The sequence below is a fragment of the Acomys minous genome, assembly GCF_964271855.1.
Source record: "Acomys minous genome assembly, chromosome: 5".
In the NCBI taxonomy this organism is placed as follows: Eukaryota; Metazoa; Chordata; class Mammalia; order Rodentia; family Muridae; genus Acomys; species Acomys minous.
Window position 1 is genome coordinate 113,139,060 of NC_140494.1, and position 19,984 is coordinate 113,159,043.

Below are 19,984 nucleotides of genomic sequence, written 5' to 3' on the forward strand. Positions count from 1 at the left end.
GTATATGAATGTATAAAGTAAGAGAAACCTAAAGGAGAAGCTTGTTGAAACCTACCTGCTGGAGTCTGTCTTACTTCATCATCAAGTGTGTGTATGTGCTCGTGAAGCCATTGCTAGGAACAATCAATTCTGGCCTGGAAGGTTGTCCTCAGAGAAAGTCTGCAGGGTCACCTGCCAGCCTTGGGATCTACTCCTGCCTCAGTTTCCCCAGTTGATGTTGAAGCTGGACTTCGAAACTTATTTGAAAAATAAATGTTTAACTACAATCTTGTCAACTTCAACAACACTGGATTCTCCTTTCTTTTGCTTTTTTGTTTGTTTGTTCTGTTTTGTTTTTCGAGACAGCTCTGGGTGTCCTGGAACTCACTCTGAAGATCAGGCTGGCCTCAACTCCCTTCTTTTTTTGGGAAGTATGTGCTTGTTTTTATTGAGTATTTAACAGAAAATTGTATAAGCTAACTTCACTTGGGGTGATTTTTGTTTGTTTGTTTTTTGGTTTGTCTGAGACAAGGTTTCTCTGTGTAGTCCTGGCTGTCCTAGACTTGCTTTGTAGACCAGGCTGGCCTCGAACTCACAGAGATCCACCTGCCTCTGCCTCCCTGAGTGCTGAAATTAAAGGCATGCACCACCACTGCCCAGCACTTGGGGTGTTTTGTTTTGTTTATCACAGGGTCTCATAGTGTAGCCCTGGCTGTACTGAAACTCACTATGTAGAGCAGGCTGGACCTAAACTTATAGTACTTCTGCCTCCTGAGTGCTGAGATTACATGTGTGTGTCACCATGTGCAGCTTTTTTTTTTTTTTTGTAAATTAAACACCTATTGAGAGAGAGAGAGAGAGAGAGAGAGAGAGAGAGAGAGAGAGAGAGAGAGAGAGAGAGAGCGCATTTACCATGGCATATGAATAAGTCATCGGGAGTTGGTTCTTGCCTTCCAAATTGTTTGAGGGAGGGTCTCTCAGCCACTGTTGCTGACCCAAGAAATTACAGGTAATTCTCCCACCTCCATCTTACTGTAGGAGTGCCAGGGTTAAAGGTGGATTGCCAGCTTTTAATGTGAGTCCAGAGCTCTGAACTAAGGTTGTCACTTTGACCCACTGAGACTTCTTTCTGGGCCAGGTGGTTTGTTTTTACTCTTCAGGTCTAAACTCAAGTGGCAAACCCTACAGGATCTTCTTTAATTATTTTATTTAAAGTGTGTGTGTGGTGGGGGGAAGGGGCACCAAGCATGACAGCACACACCTGTAATCCAGCATTAGCGAAGCAGAGGCAGGATCCTGAGTTCAAGGCCAGCCTGGTTGTGCAGCAAGTTCTAGGATGCAGTCAGACCCTGTTTCTAGATAATATAGAACAAACTTGACCTCTATTTTTTTTTAACTCTTTCTTATATTGACACCATCCAAAGTGACGGTATCCTTCAGGGTAACTTTTCCATCTTAGACGTATATACCGAACACTGCTGTCAAACCGTGCCCCGCCCCCCAAGCATGGGATCAGGATTATGGCAGGTGTTCACAGATCTATCCCAGCATCAAAAATACAGAGAACGAACGACAGGCTTCAGTGCCTGAGATCCCGGGTGCTGGGAAGCAGGGGCAGGCAAAGCACGACACAGAGGCCAGCACGGGCTACACAAGAAGACTGTTTCAAAATTAATAACCGCTGAAGAAGGAACACTGACCACTAAGTAACGCATGCCTGCTAAAGGAAGAAAACCGGTTCAGTCATGCACAGCTCAGCTGCACAGGCGAACAAGGAAGCCTACCCAGGCCGACCTGGCACAAGGACCGATTTCAAGCTTGCTTTCATGGAACCCTACACTCCCTCTTCTTTTTCAATGCGTGTGGGTGTTTTGACTGTTTTATGTGCATATCATGAATGCCTGGTGCCCAAGAAATCAGAAGAAGGTGTGAGGTTCCCTGGAGCAGAAGTTACGGATGGACGTTAGCTACCAGATAGGTGCTGGGAACTGAACCCCAGCAGTCTACAAAAGCTGCCATTGCTCTTACAAACTGAGCCACCTCTCTAGACTCTTGTAAAAACTTTTTTTAAAGACTTAATTTATTTGACCTGTGCACATTCTTATTGTTACTGTATGATATAGCTGTTTAACTTGAGGCGGCCCAACTGTCTCCCACAAATGGTGAGTTACTGAGATATGTTTGTTTGTTTGTTTGTTTACATATCTGGGCGCTGGGGTGCTAAACATGTATCAGAACAAAGTCTGATGCTTACTACCAGGGCTGAGGAACAGAATCCCAGCAGCACCTTAAGAGAGCAGCAAAAACAAGAGGCCAAGAACAACTGCAGCCTCTCTGTCTTACAAGGCCCACAAGCTTCTCAGGGATGGCCGTGGAGCTGCAAAGCAGAGCCAGCCTTGGGAAGAAGCAGGCAATTGAGGCACAGGTCACAGCCAGCCTGTTATACTAAACTAAACTCAGGAAGAGAGCAGAGGGCAGAGCTCAGTGGAGAAGGCTTACTGAGGTCCTAATGTCACTTCTTCAGTGACTTACTTAGGGTTTCTATTGCTGCAACGAAACATCAAGACCAAAAAAGCAAGTTGGGAAGGAAAGGTTGTATTCAGCTTACACTTCCACATTGCTGTTCCCATCGCAAAAGGACAGGAACTCAAATGGGACAAGATCCTGTAGGCAGGAGCTGATGCAGAGGCCATGGAGGAGAGCTGCTTTCTGACTTGCTTTCTCTGGCTTGCTAAGCCTGCTTTCTTCCTTTTCTTTCTTTCTTTCTTTCTTTCTTTCTTTCTTTCTTTCTTTCTTTCTTTCTTTCTTTGTTTTTTTTGAGACACAGTTTCTCTGTGTAGCTTTGGCTGTCCTAGACTCGCTTTGTAGACCAGGCTGGCCTCAAACTCACAGCGATCCACCTGCCTTTGCCTCCAGAGTGCTGGGATTAAAGGCGTGCGCCACCATGCCAGGGATGGCACCACCCACAATGGACTGGACCCTCCCCCATTGATCACTAATAGAGAAAACGCCTTACAGCCTAAAGATCTCATGGAGGCCTTTGCTCAGCCGAGGCTCCTTCCTCGCTGTTGACTCCAGCGGGTCTCAAGTTGACACAAAACCAGCCAGTACACTGGGTAAAGCAAGTGACATGCACAAGTGGGCACAGCATATGAACTGAGGCCACAGAAGTAGTTACAGACACGGGAAAGGTCTGGATTCTGCCCACGCCGTCCCTGGCCACTCACAGATGGCTTTCCTAAGAAAGCTCTGGCCACAGCATAAAGAATGGAACACAGGGGGCTGGAGAGGTGGCTCTGAGGTTAAGGACTGCTTCCCCAAAGGTCCTGAGTTCAATTCCCAGCAATCACATGGTGGCTCACAACCCTCTATAATGTGATCAGATGCCCTCTTCTGGCCTGCAGGTGTACATGCAGACAGAGCACTGTATTTATAATAATAAATAAAACTTAAAAAAAAAAGAATTTAAAAAAAAGAATGGAACACATAGCAGGCAAGGGCAGGAAGTGGGGGAGGAGGGCAGGCAGGCAGCGGTGAGCGTGGCCACTGTTAGGATGTCCTGGAGGGTTGGACACAAGTTCTGGAAAACCTTTAAAGTTACGAGCGATAACGATGGCAGGTGCTGCTGGTCTCCTTTCATAGACAGGAATCTAAAACCCTGGCAGAGCCAGCGTCTCAAGTCAAAGCTAGACAAAAACAAGTGCTATCAAGTCCTGTAGAGCCTCTACTTTGGCACCTATGTTATAAATCTCCACCTTACTAAAATAACAACAAGTCTTTGGCACCCGAGGCAGCCTTCCCAAGTACTCACTGCTTGGTGGCCAGTGGTTATTTACTTCACTGGTCGAGTCTGTCAACAGTAACACTAATTTTTTTCATTGCTCCTCTGTATAGCCAGAGATACAGAAAAAATTTACAGGTAAATTCTCTACATTGAAATGACTGTAAAACCCTGATCAATATAATATGCTAGGCAGGGCAGAAAATTCCTGTCATCTCAGTACTTGGGAAGTAGAGGTAAAAGGATCGGAGTTGATGGATAGCCAGGCAGTGGTGGCCCACGCCTTTAGTCCCAGCACTCGGGAGGCAGAGGCAGGCAGATCTCTGAGTTCCAAGCCAGCCTGGTCTACAGAGGGAGTTCTAGAATAGCCAGGGCTACACAGAGAAACCCTGTCTTGAAAAACCAAAAAAAAGGGCTGGGTGTGGTGGCGCTTGCCTTTAATCCCAGCAGAGGCAGGCAGAAAACTGTGAGTTTGAGGCCAGCCTGGTCTACAGAGTGAGTCTGGGACAGCCAAGGCTACACAGAGAGACCCTGTCTCCAACTCCTCCCCCCAAAAAAGAAAAGCAAAAAACAAGACAAACAAACAAAAAACCAGACAGCTAACAGGATAGGATAAAGTCCCACAAAAGTTTGTTGCACATAGAGAGCTTGTGTGTGTGATTGAAAGCAAAGGTTAATGAGCCCACACAAATGGGTGGAAGGTCAATTTCCATTCCACAACACGGCACGGAATATTAAAAAGTCTTTTTAGGAAAAGATTTCTATAATTATGCAAATGACTGCTTGATTGAATTCAAGTGACACCCAATAACAGCTCATTTCTAGAGTTCAACAACGTGAACAGGGCCAGAGAACTTGGCTTCAATCCCAAGCACGTTCCGGACTCAAAGTGCTGAAGCAGGAAGAACGTGCAATCTGCAGACCTTCGAAAGCAAAGTCAAGCCCAGCGTACAGAGAGCGGAGTACAAGGCGTATGCTACACAACCTCCAGGTAGGAAAAGGAGCCTCGCACACAGACAGCTGGACAGTGTAAAAATCAGTGCTGGGAAGAGAAGACCCCAAAACCAGGACTAAGAAGGCAGGGGACTTGCTGGCCCTTGGCTTGCACTTCATACCATGCCGCAATCGCTCCTGCGTTTGATCAATTTTATTCCGGTTGCACTGTTTTGAGACAAGCTCTCATTATGCAATCCAGGACAGCCTCAAATCACAATCCCCCTGCCTCGGCTTCTTCAACGTGAAAGTACACACAGGTAGACTCCACTATACAGGCTCAGGCTCATTTTTCTCATACACAACATAAATTTCACTTGGTTATAAAATCCTTAAAGTGTGCCAGGCAGGTGGATCTCCAAGTTCGAGGCCAGCCTGGTCTACAGAGAGAGTTCCAGGACAGTCAGGGCTATACAGGGAAACCCTGTCTTGAAAAAGAGAAAAAGAAAAAGAAACAAAACAAAAATAAATAAGCAAATAAATAAAATAAAGTCTTAAGTGTAAAGTAAGAAGGTTCTCCAAGATTCTGTTTTGATGTGCCGTGAGTATCTGGCTTATCTAATTAATTAATCTAGGCAACATTATTAAGAATCCCAGCCTACCTAATTTCACTGTAATTTCCCCAGCCATCTCAGTCAAACTAAGAAACTGCTCAGAAGAGCTCCTCTGGCCATGATGAACTAACTGCTCTTTCTGTTTGTTTTTGGTTTTGTTATTTTCTTTTTCCGAGATGGTTTCTCTCTGTAATAGCCCTGGCTGTCCTGGATTCAGTCTGTAGACCAGGCTAGCCTCGAACTCACAGAGATCCACCTGCCTCTGCCTCCTGGGTGCTGGGATTAAGGGTATGCGCCACAGTGCCCGGCTGCTGGCCTGCTCTTTTTAATCCCAGATAATCTGGAGGCTGAGGTAGGGGAGTGAGGAGTTCAAGCCAATCCTGCAAAACTAAGTAGAAAGAGAAATAAGGGAGGAAAGGAAGGAAGAAGTGTAGGCTCAGTTTTCTTAACCAATATATTTTATTAACAACATATTAACCGAGTGTACGTCACTTATAACCTGACTAACCAAACCGATAGGAGAAGAGGATTAAGGAACACAATAACAAAACAGTAAGGATATCAGTTCCGAGGAGTGATTCTCCTGGCGTAATCAGCAGGATTTCTTCTGCTGGAACCTGGGATAACCAGAGCCCGGAACCTCAGCAGCCCGGAAGCCTTCCCTCGAGCGGTTGTCTCTAGGAGCTTCTCAAAGTGGAGTGATGAACAGCCAAAACTATCCCAAGTCTCCAAAAAACCCCACCTCCAGTTCTGGGCTCACTTATAGATCTCTTCCCAGAGTCTGGTCATGGGATCCCTTCAGCTGACAACAATCAAGCTCGTGCACAAGGTAATTTGTCTTCTACCTTGTGGATTAACCTCACCTGCTTTCTCACAAGACCTTTCCCCCATCCCACACTTGGGATCCTGAAAAACAGGTTTATCTCTCCTTCAAAGAAGGGGGGGGGGGGAAGAGGTGAGAAAGAGGAGGGGAGAAGGGAGAATTGGAAGGAAACAGGGCACACGTCTCTTTCTTGGGAACACTTATTTTATGGGTGAGGAACTGGCCATCTTTGGAAGAGAAAATAAACTATCCTTCTAGCTTTCAATCTCATTTATTGAGATTCTTTCAATCTCAGCCATCCAGGATTTATTTTAGTTTAGTTTAGTTTTTTATCTTTCTGAGACTGGGTATCTCCAAACTGCCACGTGCGTTGAAACCCTTGAGCTAAAGCTCCTCATGTCTCAGCCTGTGAAGCGGCTGGAACGGCAGACACCAGCAACTCACGTAAGATTCGCTTGATAAGTTTGTTTTCCCCTCGGCTTCCACCGCCAAGCCATAGCCAAGCCATAGCCCTCGTGCCCTGCTTTATTCTTTCGCAATCTCTGGCACAGCAATGCTCTCCTCAGCCCCTATTGCCAGCACTACTCACCACGAGGCCTGATTATCACAGAAACAAAAACGCCAACCATCCAGAACTGAGCCCAGACTCTTAAAACCTAGGTGGAACCCCAAGCCCCACAACCACGTCATGCACGAAGTTTCTCACCCATTCCTAAGATTGTCAGGCACTAAGTGATTCGAACTCATCATTTGGGAGATAAATTCTTGCAAAGGTCTGCCACTATAGTGCTCCCCCAAACACAGCAACCAGAGGAGAGGCACTCACTCCCAACCTAACTTTGTAAAGATTTGTTTAGTTTCACTTCCTATGCGCAGGTATTTTGCCTGCATGTATGGCTGTGTGCGGGTGTCAGATCCCCCTGGAACTGGAGCTACAGACAGTTGTGAGCTGCCACGTGGGTGCTGAAAATTAAACCGAGGTCCTCTTAACCACTGACCGAGCCATCTGCAGCCCTCCAAATAAAATTTATCTCTTGTACTGCTTGAGTAGCCATCTTGTTAGCTTTAAGGAGCAGCTGTGTAGTAGCTTTGGATCGTCACATAGTGCCTCGGCCCTGATAAGACCTGATTAAACCAATGATTAGCAGGGCGGTGGTGGCGGTGGCGGCGGCGGCGGCACACACTTTTAATCCCAGCTGTTGGGAGAGAGAGGCAGGAGTGAGCTCGAGGGCAGCCCTGTCTACAGAGGGAGTTCAGGGACATCTGGGGAGAAAACCCCTGTCTCAAAAAAGAAAAGGAGAAAGAAAGAAAAGAAACCCACTGTCTGGACAATAGGCTAATAAATATGCTTTAAGTAATATTTCCTGGGCCTGCAAAGACTCAGCTCTCTGAAGCCTGGGCTGGCGCCTGGCCAGGCCCAGGCCTTGCTTAGCCCAGCCAAGTGTGACAGCAGCACAGGGACCCGAGGCACTCGAGGGGAGCTCTGCCGGGACCTCGCCGGCGGGAGGGGGGCTCCCCGAACCCGGCCCAGCCCCGGAATCGACCCTGCTCACCTGCAGCAGCCCTCCAAGCAGGGGCCGGCGGACGCCGCCGCGCAGAGCCGCCAGGGCAGCCATGAAGACGCCAAGGGCTGTCAAGGGCAGAACAGAGACCAGCGGCGGCCTCCGCTTCCCACCGCAGACCCCGCGACGTCGGCAGGCACCGCCGCAGCCCTCTCCTCCAATAGCAGCCCGCGACGGCTGCGCTGGGCGGCGCTGGGCCCGCAGCCAGGGGGCGGGGCCTAGAGCCTGGCAAGAGGACACGCCGCGGCTTTCCAGGACTACAAGGACTAATGGCCATGTGATTTGACACCTAGCCTGTGCACCTTAAACCGCTTTTAACCTCTTGACGCCTGCGTTTCCATAAACCCAAGGTTTTCCATTCATTTAGAGGCGCCTGACCGTGCGACTGCGTTTACCCAGACAAAGGAAATTGGTAAATGTTTCCAGCAATTCCAACTATATTCATTTATAATACAGATAAACCAATGACTTATGTTAAGAGAATTTTGAAGAATGTTTTTCTGTAGGGTGCGAAATGAAATACGTCACTATCTAAACTTCATTGAGTAGTAAGATTACATCGGCTTTCACAGACACTCCCTGCTGGGTGTAGTGGCAAACACTCAGGAGAGAGGCTGGTGGATCTCGGTGAGTTCAAGGCCAGCCTGGACCACATAGTGAGTCTGAGAACAACCAGAGCTATTGACACCCTGTCTTTGAAAAATTAAAACAAAACAAAAACAAACAAAAAAACCTCCATGCATTAACTGATGTTAACTACATGATAATTCTCACATTTGTGGAATGCATTGCTAAGGTTAGTTGGAGTTTGGTTTAGGGTTTGTTTGTTTTTTGAACAGGGTTCCACTATGAAGCTCTGGCTGTCCTGGAATTCACTATGTAGATCAAGATGGCCTTGAACTCACAGAGATCCGTTTACCTTTGCCTCTCTAATTCTAGGATCAAAAGCATTTGCCACTCCAGCCCACTGCTGGCTCTGAATCTCCAGCTGGGGATAGCAATCTTTCTGACTTGAAACATTAATTTTCCTTTATGCAAAATAAAAGGCATGGCAACATACAAATTGAACAATGTACTTCACACCAGCCTGTCTTGTGTAGTTGCGTGCATTCCTGTGTGAGCCAAGGGTCAACCTCAGGTGAGGCCCTTGTGTCTCTCTGCCCTAGTGGGTTTTTTAATAATTTATTTATTTTTGTTTTATGCGCATTGGCGTCTTGCCTGCATGCATATCTGATCTTGTAGTTACAGACAGTTGTGAGCTGCCATGTAGGTGCTGGGGTTTGAACTCAGGACCTCCGGAAGAGCAGCTTCTTCACCTCGCAGCCATCTCTCCCGCCCCCTTATTTTATTTCTTAAGTCAGAGTCTCATGCAGCCAGGGATGAGCTCAAACCCACTAGGGAGTCAAAGACGGTCTTGAACTTCACACTTTTCCCACCTCCACCTTTGTTTGGCTGGGAGTACAGGTGGGTTACTGAACCCTGGGTTTCATGTAATCTAGGCAAGGGGTCTACTAAGCTCCATCTCCAACAGGCTTTTGTTTGGTTTTGGAGTATGTCACTATTGTCAGAGGCGGGAGGGATGTCACACAGCACACGGAGAAAAAACTTGCTGGGGAAGGGCCTCCGCTCCTTTCACAAGGATCAAACTTAGGTTACAGGCCTGGTTGCAGGCTCCTTCGCCCACCGAGCCATCTACGCTGACTCAAGATGCTGGCTATCTTTGGTTACCGTATTTTCCCATAGTTGGGCATGGTGGTGGCGCACACCTTTAATCCCAGCACTTGGGAGGCAGAGGCAGGTGGATCTCTGTGAGTTCGAGGCCAGCCTGGGTTACAGAGCCAGTTCCGGGTCAGCCAAGGCTACACAAACACAAAGATAGTCTCCCTTACCACTTCAGTCTCATTGTTACACATGTTTATGTCCTTTTTATTCAGCTTTGGCAGGTCCTAGTGGTCCAGAAATTTATCTGTTTTTCTCTAGATTTTCTAATTTGCTGGAATATGGGGTTTCAAAGTGATCCCAACACTAGTGTTTGTTGTAGTATTTCTCTTTTCAGCTCTGATTTTATTGTTTTGTTTTTTGTTTCTCTTTTAGCTAATTTCAGCTGAAGGCTGTCATACTTTTCAAAGAACTGTTGTATAGATTCTTTGCTCTTTTTTGTTTCCATTTATTAGGGTTTTGTTTTGTTTTTTGTTTGGTTTTCTTTTCTTTTCTTTTTCTTTTTTTTTTTTCTTTTTTTTTTTTTTTTGGGTCACTTTCTAAGACAAGGTATTGTTGTGTATCCCTAGTTGGCCTGAACTCACTGTAGACCAGGCTAGCCTTGAACCTGCAGTGATTACAGCTGCCTCGGCCTCCCCTGAACTCACTGTAGACCAGGCTAGCCTCGAACTTGCAGTGATTACTGCTGCCTCGGCCTCCCCTGAACTCACTGTAGACCAGGCTAGCCTCGAACTTGCAGTGATTACTGCTGCCTCGGCCTCCCCTGAACTCACTGTAGACCAGGCTAGCATCGAACTTGCAGTGATTACTGCCTCAGGCTCCCCTGAACTGGGATTCTAGGCATGTAACACCATGTCCAGCCTCTCCATTTAGCTGACTTCTGCTCCTATTTTTGATAGTTTTGATATTGATGTTTTTGTTTTTTGAGACAGGGTTTCTCTCTGTAGCCTTGGCTGTCCTGGACTTGCTTTATAGACCAGGCTGGAATTGAACTCACAGCAATCCGCTTGTCTCTGCCTCCAGAGTGCTGGGACTGATATTACTTTTCTAAGATCTTAAAATTCACCATTACATGAGACCATTGTGATTTTTTTTTTTTTAAAAAAAATGTATATGAGTGTTTTGCCTGCATGTGTACCTATCCTCCAAATGCATGCCTGGTAACCACAGAAGGAAAATGACATGGGATCCCTTGAAACTGGAGTTACAGCTCATTATGGCAGCTTCCCAAGTGGGTGCTAGGAATTAAACTCAAGACCTATTAAAAAGCAGCAAATGCTCTTAACTACCGAGTCACAAGCCCCTCTAAGATTTGTGTATAAAAATTTAAGCCAGGTGTGGTGGCACACACAGTTAATGCTAGCACTCCAGGAGGCAGAGGCAGGTGGATCTCTTTGAGGCCAGCCTGGTGTACATAGTGAGTTCCAGAACAGCCAGGGCTATGTAGAAAGACCCTGTCTCACAAGAACATAAATAGACTAATTAACAGCTTAGTCTAGCCCACTAGATATTGCCAGAATTCTGTCTGGAGATGTTTATTGTTTGGAAATGACTTTGTGTACAAATAATGGACAGGTGTTCTGTCCATGAATTCCATTTTCCAGTAACTACTAAGACTTTGTGTTTGTGAGTGACCTCTTTGTGAGCACGCATGCTGCAGAACATCTGTGGAGTCACATTTCCAACTTTTGGGGGTGGATTCTTGTCCCACTTCTGCATAGGTTGTGGTGACTGCACACAGGTCACCAGGTTGAGCTGGGTTCAAACCCCCTACACATAGCTGAGGAGGGCTTTGAGCTCATGACGCTGCTGCATCCACTTTCCAAGACTTGGGAAGTGTGCTACTACATATTACCTTAAACCTGTGACGGTGACCTATACTTATTCCATGCAAATTCTGTCTCCCATAATAGAAATGTCTGTTCTAGCCCAGCCAGCTGTTTTAATGTTGCCTACCTCTAAGCTCCGTTGTTTGTGTGATTGTGGGAGCTTAACAACTCAGCTTTCTAGCTTAGCTCACTGTGCAGCCTACTGTTTCCTCGGGTGCCTTCCTCGTTAGGATGCCGTGAGCACTTGCTGAAGCTTTGGAAAGGGCTTGTGCGTGAAGCCTAAAATTTAAGCTTAATACTAATCTTGCTTTGGCTTGTTTTGTAACTTCCCATTCCAAGTCACCCCTGCTTCTCAACCCTCCTCTTTCCAGCCTTTAGGAAATCATGTACTCATTCACCCCATTATCCCGTCTTACTTCTGGTCTTTATGGTCGTTACAATTTACTATTATACCCCCAAACCGAACAAAGTGTTCTTCGTTCAGACAGACTTGAACTCCTGGCTTGAACAATCACCTACTGCATCCTCCCAAGTAGCTGAATGCTGCAGGTGCAGCACTGCTCAACTGAAACAATTTTCATTGCTTTTTAAATTTTTTTTTATTTTTGTTTTGTTTTCCGAGACAGGATCTTTGTGTTAGCCTTGGCTGTCCTGTAGCTGTTGTGTAGCCCAGGCTGGCCTCGAACTCAGTGATCCATCTACCTCTGCCTCCAAATGCTGGGATTAATGGCATGCGCCAACCATATTCAGCTGTTTTTAAATTTCTAAAAAACATTTTAAAGATCTTATTTATTTACTACCCTATTTGCATGTACACCTGTGTACCAGAAGAGGGCATTATATCACATTACAGATGGTTGTGGGCCACCATGTGGTTGCTGGGAATTGAACTCAGGACCTCTGGAGGAGCAGACAGTGTTCTTAACCACTGAGCCATCTCTCCAGCCCTTTCATTGTTCTTAAAACAAGGTGGCCCTGACTGGGCTGAACTTACCACTATACCAGGCTGATCTTGAACTCACACCCACTTGCCTCTGCTTCTTGAATGCTGGGAGTAAAGGCACATGACACTATGTCTGGCTTGTCAAAAATCTTAACTATTGTAAAAATTTTTGCAGTAGAACATCAAGATTTTCTGAATAGATAAAGCTTTTATATTACACTTTTATTTTGCAAGAAAATAAATTATACAACTTAAAAAATAAAATCCAAAAATTAAGCAGTTCATCAAAATATTTCACCCTACTGCATACAGAAACTGCTACTGTGTAAAACTGTACAGTATCATCGCAGTATGTAGTGGTGCACACTGAAAGCTGTACAGATCATGAGGCTAGACCACACCTTAGGAACTCCAGACCACACATAGTGTAGATGATAGGAACGCTCTCAAACAGTGTTTCTCTCCTAACTGTGACCTTGGGAAAGCTGTGACAGCACCACAGTCGTTTACACGATCACAGAAGAGCCAGCTTGAGTTTAGGATAGCAAATCTTCCTGGAAGCTAGCAGATATTTCACCCAGATTGATTTTGAGAAATTTGCCCTTGGAGCAGAGCTAATGATATCATATTCAATTTAATGAAGAGTAAAAATAAGAATGATTAACATTTTGTTTTTGGAGACTTTAATATTTATGCACAAAGAGCAAGAGATTTAAATGGACAGGCTGGTAAACTCAGGGACCTCCTCCAATAACTGTAAAAATTGGGAGAGTTCAGAATTTAGTTGTGGATCCTTATAAAATTATTAGGACAATGATGTCCTAACATTTGTCTGTGAGCATCAAATGAGGCTACATTTTCCACTGTGTGAATCTGTTTCCTGTCTCCTTACTCTGGCCATGAGACGGTAACAGGTTACAATGTATGGGTGGTGCCACCTTTAATTACATAGAAGTGCTCAAACCTCTGAGGCTGCCCCACTACTCATTTAAAAACACCTCTTTGGAGGTCGGTGGGAGGCTGGGCTTTTCATCGCCTTCCCTGTTTCGTGTTTGGCCCTGCTCAAATAGCAAGAATATAAAGTCCACAGGGAGAGCAGGTCAGATGGGGAACGGTGGTGCTGAACCTTCAGAAAAGTCCTGGTTAAGTTCTGTTTCAGAATTCTTTAAATTATCAAATCTATTGATAAAATATTTAAAGAAAATCTCAACAATGGTATAGGCACCTTGTCAACTAAATAGTTTGATAAACACCAAAAAGTAGTTACACTTTTGTATATATATATTTAAAAAAAAGATGAAAACTGTTAAGTCTGTGGTATTTACTGCTGCTCATTCCCCAAAATACAATTAGGACATAATTAACTATTTAAAAATTTATAAAAATTTAATAAAAAACTTTGCTATGGATTTAGTGTTACCCACTTTGCATTAAGTTTGCCTTATAAATCAAAATATCACAGCTCTCATTCTTAAATGACCAAAGTGATTAGAAATTTCAAAGATGTTCTAAGAAAAATTATGGTTTAAAATGACAAATCTTAAACATTAAGAAATGGCCTAAAATGTTTCCCTTGATTGTTTCCTCCTTTGGCATTCTGGTATTGGGACAGGAAAATTTGCCAACACCAAACTATTAAACAGAAGGGCCACAGTCATTGTAGAACTATCTCTCTGCATTTTGGATGTCTCCACATGAGCTATCATCCACGCTGTAGAGCAGCGAGCACTGAGTCCAGTTTTCACCCCTGCTCTAGGCATCGTCTCCTCCTCAGAGCTGCAGGGTAGACGGTAAACACACATGCACTTCCAACCCCCTCTGCGTTTCAGAGCAGAGCCTGACTGTAACTAGCACAGCCCACAACACACACTCCCCTTCTTTCCAGCAAGGAGCTCAAAGCCACGGTTGTGATTTAATACTGTGCTTCTCAACACTCCATTTCCTGCTAGCTTCAAAACCGTATTTCAAAACACTACCTAACATCAAAAGTTATGAAATTTGCAAGAAAACTTGAAACGTGCACCACAATGAGTAAAAACCACACGGAGCCATCTCTCCTGACGGGGAACAACTCTCTTCAGTTGTTCAAGTCCTCAATTTCTAACTTCCCACTGCTCTGTGGAGTCCTGAGTCACCGTTCCGGATTAACTGAGAGGAGCAAGGTAAGTGTTGTTTGCCCTCTGAACATTTTAAAAATGTTTATTTTTAAAATATATAAATATATATGTACATATTTGGCAAGGTTCCTGCTCATGGTCAGACTAACAACACTGAGCACTTTTCAGGTCCCAGGCTGTAATCCCTCCTTCCTTCCTCCAAGGTGACAGTAATTATTCCTTTTTAGTAGAGAATGTCTTTCCAGAAAACTGAGGTGGGAAATCTCTAATCACCACAACTTTCAAACACCAAATAATTCCATGCTACAGCTTAAGAAAGCAACTCCTCACTGTACTGTATCAGAGAATATTTCTGCATTGTTTTCAATAAATTTAGATACAGCACAATTAATCTTAGGTGTTTAAGTACCAAGTGTACTAGCAACACACCTAATATGTTTGCTTTGCAATTCGGATTCTGCAATCAACAACTTACCTACCTATACCCATACACTTTTTTAACTCAAGAAACGTTCATTATAAACGTCATGTTTTCAAAACAAGCTCTCCAGCCATACAAGATTTAAAAGAAGTAAAATCCCAAATCATTATCATTGAACAACAAACAACTAAAACAGCAGTCTCCTGCTTAATGAAAATCAGGATTTTTAAGGTAGAAATATTTAATACCATTTTCAGGTTACCATTAAAATCCAGTTATTAAAGTGAAAGCAGTGTTTAACAAACAACTTGACACTACGACATACTTATCTTCCGAGAACATCTGCCCTTTCCCAACATGGTGTTGACAACTTCACTCTTTCCATCAAAAGAAGCTACGAGTGCTACCTCTAGCTTTAATTGCATTAAAAAAAAAAAACCAGCATTTTTCAGTGCATGAATATCCTTCCTTGTGCAAGTATATTCCTTTAAAGAGGAAAGGGGATAAAAGAAGCAACAAGAACCCCACCCTCACCCTTCCAAAATGTTATTTCTCTAGGTGGGTAAAATTGAACTGACTTTGAAAGTTCGTAATGGGCTCTTCATGAATGCAATTTTCTCCACAAAACAGCATGCTGTTAAAGAGTGTGCAACATGAAGGGATGCCGTCATGCTAACTAATGTGACTGGCAAAATATAGTCATTTTGTAAGGTAAGGCAGAGTTTAATATTTATGTAATCAAAGTCCAAATAAACCTTCCTCGGCTTGGACCGCCCTCTGGCCAGGTGCTCCCGCGCGTGGCGGTGCGCGGCTCCCGCGCGGCTACGCCATGTATATGAAGGTGTTGATGTCGGCCTCATCCCTCCTGATGTATTTGTGCTCTATTAGCCATTCAATTTGCTCTTTTATCATTTTCTTCTGCGGTAGGAACATGTTTTTCAAAATTTCTACTAATTCAGTCTGCAGCTGAGCATTGCTAATTTTCTTTCTCATTTTCATTATCTGTATGATGGCTTCCTAAGAGGAAAAATGAAAGTAAATTAAAACATTAAGCTAGTTTGAGTAAGGCAAATCAGTAACGTTTCCTGTACTATCTTCTAACCCCAGGCAAACTGGACAGCAGTTCTAAAGACTTACTTATTCAACAGCTACAATTTTTTCCCATTACACTTATTACAAAGATTTTGAAAGTAAAGGAAGACAAAATTAACTATAATCTATTTTTTACAAAAGAGTAATAATGGGTTTGAGTGTTTGTCTCCCTGTGTGTATGTCTGGTGCTTGACAAGGCTGAAAAAGAGCATCAGATCCCCTGGAACCAGAGTTACGGACAGGGTTTCTCTGTGTAGCCTTGGCTGTCCTGGACTTGCTTTGTAGACCAGGCTGGCCTCGAACTCTGAGATCCGCCTGCCTCTGCCTCCAGGATAAAAGACTTTTTCCTAAAGTTAGGTTAAGCATCATTTTGCAATACATTTTTAAAAGTTTGTTTGTTTGTTTGTTTTTCGAGACAGGGCCTCTCTGTGTTAGCTTTGGCTGTCCTGGACTCATTTGTTTTCAAGAGCCTCACCCTAGAGCCAAAACTCTCCTGAAATCCATGGTTCTTACTTTAACCTCACCACCAACTTTACTAAGACACCTCCATTCCCTCATGCAGCCCATGTCACTCTGCCCGGGATACAGGCATGTCTGATTTACTGGGTGTTTGCATTTTAGGAGGGAAACATTTTATCTTCAAAATGTTTGGTAATTGGTAATTTTCCTAACATTTTTTCACTCTAATAAAATCTGTTCATAAGAATTTACAATTAAAAAAGGCAGACATTCTCCCTATACAAACCTGGGTTCTTAATATCCTTAGTTGAACTATGCCTTCATTTTCTTCTTCTCTCATTCTTTCTGTAGTAAGCTGCAAGCGTCCAATCAAATTGATTTTTCCCCTTTTCTGAACTTTTGCATTTTTTCTGCAAAAAATATGGAAGTGTTAAACATTTATTACAGCACAATGTCTGAAGTCTTTTAAGTATTCTAAAATTTAACATTCAGAGAGTTTAAAGGGTAACAAGCACCAACACACAGCTTTACTTTAAACAAGCCCCTGCTCACTATGGGGCACTTGTCTACGGCCCCCTGCAGTCCTGGCACTTGGGAAGCTGAGGCAAGAGGGTCTTGAATGGTTTGAGGCTGGGCTACTTAATAACAACCTATTTCATTCAAACAAAAATCAAAAACACATTTTTTTAATTCCTTCAAACAAGATACAGCCTCTGCTGACCAGTGAGTACATTCCTCAAAATAATTACATTGCCATGAAAAAGTAATTTAAAACGACAAGAATGTTTCTTTAGCACTGTCTGATTGAGTTCAGATAGCTTGCCCAGTCCGCTCTACCTTCTACTTGCTAATAATTTTAGTTTAAAAATGAAATGACACAAATTCACTACTCAGTTACTGTTTTTACCATCACATGCAGCAAATAATCATTTTCATACAAACAAAGTACTGAAGTTCAACACAGTAAATCCACCAACATAATCTTACATCAAGCTGAACTCCTGGTTCACTGAGAAGAGGGTGCCTTCTGTAAAGTCTTTGGGTGAGTTGACTTGAGGTTCGTACAACAAAACTTGCCGCTTGAGCTTAGGAAAAGCTACTAAAGACTACAAAGAGAAAGAAAACACTGAGCATAGGAACTTATACGGAACGCTGAGTTCAACTCTGCAAAACAGGCACAGATGACTTCGAGATATATATATATTTACAATCCAAACTTTTATGTAGCATCTCCATTCATGTGACAATGTAAATGCATAATAAAAAGAAAAGAAGAAAGAGTTGGTTCTAGGAAAGTGATAAATGTTTATTTACAACATGTAGTGAGACAAGTAATTAGGTCTGGTCGTTCAGGGCCACCGTAAACTGCCTGCAGAAGGTGATAAACATGGTTTGTCCACTGTAAACAGTTTATTCTGAATTTATACCATAGGGTCAGCATTAAATGCAATTATAATCAAGAATATTATTAGCACAGTTTACAACTCAGACCTAACTCGCTTCTCCATCCTCCTTCTCTGGTCATTTTCTACTTCAGTAATGAGCCTCTTTTCAAGCTCCCCCCTGCCCCCCCATAAAATCCTCACCATTGTGCTTTTTTTTTTTTAGTTTAAAGTCATATTCACAGTGTCATAAATTACAGAAATCTACAGTGGCTTAGGTATGCGGTTCAGTGATAGATGCATGCATAACGTGTGCAAGGCCCTGCATTTAACTCCCAGTAACAGAAACCCTGCTTTGCAGGCCGTTCACACATTCCCAGCCATGTGACACAACAGTAATTTAAAATCAAAAGCACAGGAAATAGGACAAACCCAGAGAGTCCTTCTGAGTTCGGCGTCAGGGAGCTCTGTGGCAAGTTTTAGGTTCTCAAAGCTGATTTTCTCTCTGGGCCTTTGGTTCCATGCAAACAGCACAGCCAACTGAAAGGTGGTTACCTCCAAGTCATACTGGCCTACTTCATTCTTGAACGTTATCTGTAACAGACGAGGACAATAATGAGTAACTGATTTCTTCAGTGAAGCATACTCCAGTGTCTAGCGAGGTGTACCTAAGACGACACTATGGCAAAAGTGAGGTTGCTGGTTTTCTTCCAAGACCCACTCCTCCTTACTCATGGGTAATCATGTTAGCAGACACACAACGCATCTTCCAGCTCTGCCTGCCGCACAGTGTGGCCGTGTGTCTTCATTCTGTCCACTGTGTGTCAAGTGGAATTTGTGAGGAAAATGTTTATCAGTTGCCTTAAGGGGCGGTGCACCTCCTTTCCCTTCCTTTTTGCAAGAAGACAGACAGGGTTAGGGATCAGATTGGCTTCTAAAATCAAGGGCATTTGTTTGGTAAGCATTACACTGAAATTTGAAAACTGTGTCCCTGAAAGCTAGGGACAGAGCCACTGTTCGTGTGGGTTCTGCTTGCACATACACATATGCACCACCCATGTGCAGTGACTGCTGAGTCACAGGAGGGCACTGGATCCCTCTGGGGTTGGAGTTAGGTGCCACATGGCTGCAGGGAGTTGAATGCAGGTCCTCTGGGAAAGCATCCGTGTTCTTAACCACTGGGCCATCCCTCTGGCCTTTGGGTAACGCTTTCTACTAACGCCCCAACTGACAGCACATCTACTTACAATTCCATTGGACATGAGATGATGCCAATGTAATTTTCTACCGCTATGGTTTTTTTTGTAAAACTCTTCTACTTCAGGTATCAAATCCTCCAGTTCAGTAGGAAGTGAGACGAAGACTTTCTCTGAGCTTCTAGACCAGGCCCCAGCATTCAGAATTTTTATGTTAACTGAATCAGCTACAGGAAAGAAAATCAGACATTATAGATATTTTGGTGACAACTTAAATTTTGGTGAAAATAAACAAGAATGAGGATTTTGCTAAAAAGAACCATTTCATTGTTTTGAAATAAGTTTTCAGAGACCTAGAATTCTATTTTGACAAATAGCTATAATTTGTAAAATCTTTGATGTTCTTTTTTTTTTAAGCATAAAAATACACATATTTAATTATAAATAATACCTGGTAATGCCAACTTATTATTTTTGTGCATTTCCTTAAAAGCTTGGTTCAAGTCTTCAGATACTTTTATGTCCTGGAACATTCTAGCAAGCTTGTTCACATAATCTGCTGGCATACCAACTTCCTACAAAAAAAAATTCAAAGAGAGAGAGAGAGAGAGATGAAAATTATATAATCTGACATAATAATAAGGAAACATCGTAACAGAAAAGTACCTTGTTTGTTACTGGAGGTTCTGGGGACTGAATCTGGGACCTCATGCACACTAAGCAAGTGAGTTTCACCCCCATCTTAGATGCTTTAATAAAAAAATTCTCTTCTTTATTAGGGTATAGGGTAATATCTATTACATTTGGACTCTTAGAAAATAAGCAGGTGTTTCTGTAGTCTTTGCTTTGTTCATTTCCAGTATACATGGATTTCACATGTGAATAAAATCAGCCCCCAACTCAGCACAACTACTGCTAACCCACGTAGTGAAGTGCTTGGACAGAGTGCAACTGCACCTTTAACTGCTGATCACGCATCAGGACAAAATGACAGAAGGACAGCACTGGTCCAGCCCAGGAAGCGCACACCCAAGGGCCTCTGGCTTGGCCACTAACTACTTATCAGACGATGACCGTGACAGACTAGAGCTTGGGGATCCTCTAATTCTTAACTTACAGGTATGAACCACCGCG

General features: G+C 43.6%; 2 protein-coding genes across 3 annotated transcripts in view; both read right to left on the reverse strand.

Moving 5' to 3' along the window:
• ACAT1 (acetyl-CoA acetyltransferase 1) overlaps positions 1-7,842 on the reverse strand; it is a 28,289-nt gene extending 20,447 nt beyond the window's left edge. Inside the window, exon 1 of the mRNA XM_084784320.1 lies at positions 7,684-7,842. Coding sequence (XP_084640446.1) covers positions 7,684-7,746 — 63 coding nt within the window. The 5' untranslated portion in view covers positions 7,747-7,842. The remainder of the gene's footprint in view (positions 1-7,683) is intronic.
• Positions 7,843-12,849: 5,007 nt separating this feature from the next.
• Positions 12,850-19,984, reverse strand: part of CUL5 (cullin 5) — a 49,071-nt gene continuing 41,936 nt past the window's right edge. For both annotated transcript variants that reach the window (XM_084784311.1, XM_084784312.1), the window contains 6 exons: positions 19,302-19,425; positions 18,902-19,077; positions 18,087-18,248; positions 17,260-17,378; positions 16,559-16,682; positions 12,850-15,738 (listed from right to left, as the gene is read on the reverse strand). In XM_084784311.1, coding sequence (XP_084640437.1) covers positions 15,544-15,738; positions 16,559-16,682; positions 17,260-17,378; positions 18,087-18,248; positions 18,902-19,077; positions 19,302-19,425 — 900 coding nt within the window. In that variant the 3' untranslated portion in view covers positions 12,850-15,543. The remainder of the gene's footprint in view (positions 15,739-16,558; positions 16,683-17,259; positions 17,379-18,086; positions 18,249-18,901; positions 19,078-19,301; positions 19,426-19,984) is intronic.